This window comes from Equus caballus, chromosome 3, assembly GCF_041296265.1.
Source record: "Equus caballus isolate H_3958 breed thoroughbred chromosome 3, TB-T2T, whole genome shotgun sequence".
Classification (NCBI taxonomy): Eukaryota; Metazoa; Chordata; class Mammalia; order Perissodactyla; family Equidae; genus Equus; species Equus caballus.
In genome coordinates, this window is record NC_091686.1 from 104,260,797 (window position 1) to 104,269,340 (window position 8,544).

Here is an 8,544-nt window from a genome sequence, read left to right on the forward strand (position 1 = left end):
AAAAGCACTTGAGTTTGAGATGAATGTTAGTCCAAGTAAACTGGTCCTGTCCTAGTCTGTCTAGTCGTTGCCTGGTCCTGGGGGAAGTCACCACTATCTTAAGAAAACACTAAGTAGCGACTATTAAACATTCTACAACTAATCTTAGCTTTAATCCTAACATTGTTTCACTTTAGGCAATATGGCTGACAGAGCCTAGCAGAAAGGAAATTACTTAGGACTGCAGCCATGATGGCTGTGCAGTATCACCTCAAGGGCCAAATGAAATAAAGCCAAAAGTCAAACCAATCATTGGCTTGGGGTTCCCCACCTCCAATTTAGAACTTTCTTAGTAATGAAGTTCTCTGAGGAGGAAATGTTCAGCTAGACTAGAGGAACACAAGACTGAGGACAGAGACCTATGAGAGAACCACCCTTAAAATAAACAATGAAACCAGTCAAGGAGAAGAGTTACTGCAGGTAGGATTAGAAAGTGTCAAAAAGGATTGAATACCTAATACCTACCTACTAATAAAAAGATCTAGAAGCATAAGGAAAAGAACAAATCATTTAGATTTGGCATTTGAAATAATCATCTACAGATCAAGCTTGAAATTCATACAATGAAATTCAAGTTAATTTTGAAACAAATAATATGCTACTACTCTGAGACATTGTTATTCAAAGGGGGGGAGATCAACTCTGACGCATTACAATGTTAGTTCAATCTGGAAACAATTACCCTTTGTTAAGAAATAAAAACATGTATTTTTAAATATGGAATACTGAAAAGCTTTACATAAACTACTTTGTAAATTATCATATATATAAATCCAATCATATACAAAAATAATAATTTTTATACTAAATAGGCACATTTGAAGACACTCTACAACAGAGTTTCTTCTTGCATATTCTCAAGGACTTGCACCAACTTAAGTAAGTCATTCTACAAACTCTAGGTGTTTAAAATTTAAAAGTAATTTTTGTTTCTTAGACTTCCTATAAATAGATTTCTTTCTAATCTAACAATAAAACAAATTTCATGAAATTTCCTCTAAACATCTTCATAGCCACTGCATAATTTAAACTCTCAAGATCTCTACTTCTAAATAACTTCCTAACCTCTTAACTTTTATTATCTCCTGACTTGCATCCACATAGACTTAGCTTTCTCAAACACAGAAGTCATGTCACTCCCATGTTCAAAAACCATAGTGCTTCTCAACCCTGACAGGATAAAAGATTTAGAACTCTAAGTTTAGGGAAAAAACACTCTGAAAAGTCAAAATACCTTTTTAAGCCTTTTGCTTTACCTTAAAAATTAAAGTACATTTACATTCTCCATAACATGTGCATGTTTAGTATTGTTAAATGTTTTAAATTCTTACTGATTAAATATTTAATGTTTGTTTCCCAAATAATCTAGTAAAATGGATATGCCAAGAAAATGTGTCACAATTTTCCTGTAGCTTCCCATACTCCCAAGCACATGGCTGAGTACCCCAGTTTTAGATGTGTTGACATTTCAATACATAGGGAATAAAGTAGGGAATATTAAAGCTCTTGATAACTTGACCCAACCTTCTTTCTCCCTGCATTTCGCACTACCCTACAGACACCCTATACTTAACCCCAAATAAAAGTATTAAATTTCCTTATTCCTGCATATGTCTCCTCCTAGAAAGTCCTTTCTTTCATTTCCACAAGAAGTCTCATCTATACATCAAGGTCCAGCTCAGACTCCACCCTCTTCCAAGTAATATTCCCTAATACCTTTCCTTTCCCCAATATTTTGCAGTCCATCATGGTACTAATCACAGTGTGTCTCACTATTACATTTATTTGTGTGTATAAGGATGCACACAACATACCAGTTAAGAATCAACGCTTTTTAATTAGAGAAACCCAGGTCGATGTCTGACTCTGCTACTTACTAAGTGTGACTTGAGCAAGTTACTTAAGATTATCCTGCATCAGTTTATATGAAATTAACAGCAGCTATCTAACAGAGTTAATCTCAGAATGAAAACAGTGAGGTAGGGGACAGCCCAGTGGCGCAGCAGTCAGGTTCGTGCATTCCACTTCGGCGGCACAGGGTTCGCCAGTTCAGATCCCAGGTGCAGACCTACGCACCACTTGTCAAGCTATGCTGTGGCAGGCGTCCCACATAAAATAGAGGAAATGGGCATGCATGTTAGCTCGGGGCCAGTCTTCCTCAGCAAAAAGAGGATTGGTAGCAGATGTTAGCTCAGGGCTAATCTTCCTCAAAAAAAAGAACAGTGAGGCATATAAAGCACTTAGCACAATACTGACAACTAGTAATGGTTTAATAAATACACCTCTTATTCCCAATAAGCAGACCCATGTGTGACTCTTTTTTGTATTCTTTCCCATTGCTACTATGTGGTATTCTGCACGTGCTTAATAATTGCTTGGCTGATGAAATCTGATCAATTCAGAAGTAATCTCCTAAGTAAATCTTAATAAGATAAGGTCCAAATTCTAGTGAATATCAAAAATGGTCTGCTAATCATATTACTGTTAATTTTAACGTTAGCTTAACCAGTTTAAACTTTAACTACCATATACATAAATACAGATGTCAAGAATCATTTTGAAAGTGTTTCACACTGCATTATTATCAATGAGTAAGCCAACATCCAAAATGCTTGATATAGTTACTCAAAAGTCTAAATTAATCTAAAAGCATTAGCATGTATCCAACCACAAAGCAAGCCTTTAGAAAATTAAAGAACACCTGTGTGGATCCTCCAATTGTTAAAGTTAAGCTAAATCCTGAGCCCAGTTTCCCAACTGGCCCTCTGAGTTATTCCTGTGCCGGGGGGTCCCAACAGAGACTAGCCAGTTCTGCCCAGGTATTCTCAAGAAGAGTACCAAGAGATGCAATGTTTCCAGACTAATAAGATTACCACTAATTCTTAAAGATTCAGAATAGACTAGACCAAAATGGACACAAAGAACGGCTGGCCCCATGGCCGAGTCGTTAAGTTGCCGCGCTCCGCTTAGGCGGTCCAGGGTTTCCCCGGTTCGGATCCTGGGTGTGGACATGGCACCACTCATCAGGCCACGCTGAGGCGGTGTCCCACATGCCACAACTACAAGGACCTGCAACTAAAATATATAACTATGTACTGGGGGGATTTGGGGAGAAGAAGCAGAATAAAAAGAAGATGGGCAACAGTTACTAGCTCAGGTGCAAATCAAAAAGAAAAATGGATACAAGTAGATTCTTTACTCTTATAGTTAGCAACAGCAAGGGGAAAAAAAACCCTACAGCAATGGCCAAAGACTGATGAAGAAAAGGACTGGTAATGATAACTACAGTGAAGGAAAAACAGGATACAGCAGAAGACCTAGCCATCAAAAGGTGACTTCAGGAAAAAATCATAAGCTAAATTCAGAAAGAACAACTTCACAAAAGGAGGAACAATGTTTTCTGGTACTAGGTGAATGACACTGTGAGTTGAACTACTGTCACAATGTGCACATCAACCCGAGTAAACACAGTGTAAAATATTCCTCAAAGCAATGTATATACACTACCCCGAAGCCAATTACTACAAAAAAAAAAGGTGCCAACATTTGCTGGATAAATATTAGGGATGCAAGGTGAGAGAACTCAAAGTGAAGCTTAAGATTTTCCAACAATAATCATGCTCATATGAGCTATTTTCACCTAAATTAATGAAAGCCCCACAACACAGATGTGTTTAACACTAGTGAGTAAAGTAGCTCTTCTTTACTAAATGGTTATTATACTTTCAAACTAAGAATATTTTAAATTTTCATTGAAATTTTAATACTTAGAAAAGATATGTTTTAAAACATGAATTTTATATTCCTAACATACCAAATTAGTGAAAAGTCTTATAGTTAAAATAAAACCTTTACATAGGCACTAAAGAAGATTGCATTAATTCATAAAAAAAGAATGACAGAAGCAAATATTTCTAAAGTTAAAATTAGTTTTAAAAAATTCTGAACAAGTACATAAAAGAAAAACAATTTTAATGTTTCAATTATTCTGCATATTTTGCCAGAATAAAGAATTGCGTTCATGGGGGCTGGCCCCGTGGCTGAGTGGTTAAGTTTGCACGCTCCACTTCAGCGGCCCAGGGTTTCGCCGGTTTGGATCCTGGGCACAGACATGGCACGGCCCTTCAGGCCATTCTCAGACAGCATCCCACATAGCAGAACCAGAAGGACCTACAACTAGAATATACAACTATGTACTGGGGAGCTTTGGGAAGAAGAATAAAAAAAAAAAGCTATGCTCCAAATTGATCAATCACAATAAAAAATTTAATAGGTTATTTAAAAAGAAAAAGAATTGTGTTCTATATATGCTATATATTTGTGTGTATGTGTATGTGTGTGTATATATATATTCACTGTCCTTTCATAAACTATTTCTTGGGGACCATATCTGGATGAGATCAATCATTCCCACTGGGATTGAGTCATTGATTCTACATCTGTTAGGCAAAAGAGAAAAAAAAAAAGGAATGTTTTGAATTCTTAAAGCACCGCTTTAGATTATAATGAAAAACCTCTCAGTCAGCAATCCCTAACTTGCTTTAAATTTCAGTCACTTTCAAAGTAACAGACCTAAAAATACATACATATATATATAAATATATATATAAAATTAAAGCCCTTACTACATGGCATTATATATATTGGTTTCACCTTTCAAAACATTTGCACATTGAATCCTGAAAAGCTAACATAAAAAAGGAAATGAAAAAATAAACCAAAATTCATTATGACAATGGGTCTGTTTATTTTGATGATTTGTCAGTCTCTTTATAAGAACTCGTGCTTGCTCAAAACTAAGCATGCAATAGATGATTTAAAAGCAATTTATTCTTAAAATACACTAAACCCCTAAAGTAAAACTCTCGAGAGGTGAACCTCAGTGGAGAAGAATATTTTCTAGATTTTATTAGTAAGAGGCAAACTCTTCTGAAATTTCTAAAGGTAAGTATTAAAAATACCAATTCGCAGAGGAAAAGAGAAGGTAATGTGATTTTGGCTGTCATTTGCAGAGCTATTAAGAACACTCACTGTTAAATGACAACTTTAACATGGAGCCAGAGAGAACAATTCTTCTCCCAGGATTCTTTCAAGAATTTTCCATTTTCAAAATTCACATGAAGGTTAGTTTTATTACTGATGCACTCCACTCCATTTCTATCCATTAACACTGCCTAGAATATGATAACACAGTTTTTAAGTTCAGTCTATGGTTCTACTTCCTGAAGTGTACAGTAGCCATAATTAATTATGTTCCGGGTAGCAGAGCATTTACAAATGGAAACCATAAAAGAAAGCACTATTCATACCATCAGAAGAATAGGAAGGAGCACTACAGAGACCATATAGTTCAAAGAAATTCTCAATATGCTCTAACTTTATCATGGACTTTCAATTTACCTTTCTCAGATACCAGTGCCAATGACTGTATTTACACAAACTTATTAAAATGACCACAATTTAACTTTTACACTGTGTAGTTTGATTACCTTAAACTTTAAATGGAAATGTTTAACTTGTTAAAAATCAATATTCTAACAAAAGGAAAGAATAAGAACATTAAAAATAAATGCCAGGGTTAGTATTATTTTAGTAAACTTACTTTAAAGCACTAGAGCACAAACTCATTTTGTGTGATGTATCAGACTTTTTATCCAATAAGAATCACCTTTCCCTTTTCACAATGCTATAAGTAACCTAGAGAAATTCATCTTCAAAAGGATTATAGATTATTAAAATAAAATTCCATCTGAAGTCATTTTCCTGATATAATCTACATAATATACAATATATTGTTAGTGGTTAATAAGTACTAAGTTTTCTGAATCGCAAGCCCTCCCACCAATTACATATTGATGAAACATGAGACAATTATTTATTAATCAAACTTTTCTGCTCAAGAAACCAAGAGTCACACTCCTACAGCTTTTAGAAGCCCAAATATTTCTGCTCCCTCCCTTCCTGCATGAGGTATGAAACCTTCGCATTATAGTTTTATCTTGCTACTTTCCAAATAATCACTATTCTTCACTACACTTTTATTCGCCACATTTTCATTTGGAGAACAAAGGCTACTCAAAGAATAAAACTATCCAATCTATCCTCTCACTCAAACTACACCGTGCTCCTACTAAGGATCATTCTGTAACCATTTCATCCAAATCACCCAGTGATGGGTCTGACGTTTCAAGTTCCAGTTAAAAGGGCTTGATGTGTTTCAGAGTAAAGCAAGTTATATATTCTGATCATTATGTTCTACTTCCAAAGAGCTCGAGAAAGTTTACCAACACCCTCCTCTCTAGAACAGTAAACATCCTGTGACAGATCCCAGAGAAAAGCTGCTTTGCGGTAAAGAATATAGCTCCTGAGCACTTCTCAGAGCAGCTGTTAGTAACTTTCAGACGCCTGTTTGACTATCACCTTTGTTAAATTAATCATGGGTCATCTTGTTCCACTTCACTTTTTCCCTCTTTTAGTCTTGCAGTTAACGTAGAAAACCTACAGGTCACTTTTAAAAATAAAGTACAAAGAAAAATAATAACCATTACTTTAGCTCCCCTACTTTTCCAAAGTAAATCGTTTCAAGATCCTTACATCATGACTTAAACCACAACATATCAGTTGTACAGGGCACTGGAAGGCTTTCAAAATTTTCCACCTAACCTTACCAAACACGTTCGCAAGTTTTCAGTAATTTCGAGAACGTTCTGTATTAAAAGGTGCTGGTGCAGTCTATCCGAACTGCTGCTCAAATACAAGCTCCGAATATCCTGCACTTGGCAAATTTTAGGTATATTCTGGATACCTGCCGAGCTGTCTGCACCCTTTGTCACCCAGTGATGCTCCCACCAGCAAACACTTTCTATCCTTTAAAACGGCCTTCCTCCCAACCCCTCAAAAAATACACGCTAGACTTGGAGGTTTCCGCACACCAATACGGAACCACTACCACCAGAGGTATTATGGTACTCAAAGAATCCTCTGTAGCAGCCTCCCCTGGGACACTGTGCTCAGCGGGGCTTTGAACCTGTGAGACCCGCTGCCAGCTGCCTTTGCAAAAGCAACACCAAGAGGCAGACTCAATACCGCATTGCTGCTGCTGCTGCTGCTGACTTTCCCTAGCAGCTTCAAAAAAAAAAAAAAAAAAAAACCAGCCCAGTATCCTGCAGATCCTGCTGGCTTTTCTGCAGCACAGAAGAGAAACCGCCGCATTGCTCTGCGTGGAACACCCGGGAACCCGACGAAAGGGGGAAAAGCGAGCGCCGTCGAGAGGCTCTGTCCAGGGCGCGGCGTCCGCGGGATGGGGGGGAGGGAAGGCGTCCGGAGTGTAGGGGACCGCGACGAAGCAGCGGCCAGGGCGCCGGCGTCTGGGAGCCCCGCTCCGCAGCGCGCGCCGGCCGGGGCTGTCGAATAGCGGGCCCCTCCCGAGGAGGGGGGTCCCGGAGCGCCAGGCCGAGCCCCGCCCGCCGCCCCCCCGAGCCCTCACCTGTCAGGAGCGCCGGGCTGTCGCCCGCTGCCGCGGCGGGGGAGGAGGCGGCTGCCGCTGCAGAGCCCGCCGCCCGCCGCCCGCGGAGGTTCCTAGGCACCAGCTCGCAGCCGTCCGCCGCGCCGGCCGCCAGCAGCCCGAGCAGCAGCAGCGCAGCCCAGCGCCGCCGCCGCAGGCAGCCCGAGGCCCGGCCGGGCGTCGCGGCGGGATGAGGGCGCGGAGGAGGAGCGGGCGGAAAGCGCAGCGGCTCTCCGGCCGCCGGCCACTCGCCCGCTCCGCGAGGCGCCGCCGCCGCCTGCGACTCCTCGGGCCGCCCCCGCCGCCTCAGACGCGAGCTCCTGCCGGGCGCCAGCCTGGTCCCCTCGGCACCGGCGGCCTCCGGAGCTCGGGTCCCGGCTGCGTTCATTGGTTCCGGTTATTTAAAAAAAAAAAAAAAGGTGAGGGGCAAAAAGGTACGGCGTCTTCAGGCCGGGCGCGACACCCTCGCTGCTGCGGCGGCGAGACCGGGCTCCGCTGCTCTGGCGCCTCCAAACACCAGCCCCAGCCCCAGCGCCCGCGCCGCCGCCGCCGCCGCGGCGCATCCCCCCGCCCCCTCCGGCCCGCGCCCGTCGTAGTACCACGCTGGGCCCCGACGCCTCCTCCCCTCGCACACTCGCTCGCATACCAATCCCCCGCCTCCTTCAGCCTCTCCACCGCGCAGGCGCGGCGCTGCTGCAGTGCGCCTGCGCGGCCGCTCAGCCCCGCCCCCGGGGGCGCTCCCGGGAAGACCGGAGCCCCGCCGGGTAGTTTCTAACGTTTTAGCTGAGCCTCAGAGATAGAGGGTGGAAAGAAAGCCAGGCACGTCCCCTCCCCCATCCACGCCCCCACCTCGATTGCTCGGGGGGCGGAGGAAGCAAGGGAGCGGGGAGAAGAAGACACACATCCCAAATCCTTTAGGCGAAGTATAGCCATGTAGCCGGCAACAAAAATAATTGCATGAGTCAGGACAACCTTGTCATCGGAAACAGCGGCGTCTCCAA

The 8,544-nt window shown here is 42.0% G+C and overlaps 1 protein-coding gene across 8 annotated transcripts in view; it reads right to left on the minus strand.

Annotated features, from left to right (window-relative positions):
- Nucleotides 1-8,243, minus strand: part of STIM2 (stromal interaction molecule 2) — a 170,501-nt gene extending 162,258 nt beyond the window's left edge. For 4 of the 8 annotated variants that reach the window (XM_023638268.2, XM_023638266.2, XM_023638267.2 and 1 more), the window contains exon 1: nucleotides 7,526-8,190. In XM_023638268.2, coding sequence (XP_023494036.1) covers nucleotides 7,526-7,931 — 406 coding nt within the window. In that variant the 5' untranslated portion in view covers nucleotides 7,932-8,190. Of the gene's footprint in view, nucleotides 1-7,525 lie in introns of all 8 variants that reach the window. The other 4 variants (XM_070262521.1, XM_070262519.1, XM_070262520.1 and 1 more) reach the window with 2 other exon arrangements.
- Nucleotides 8,244-8,544: the final 301 nt, after the last annotated feature.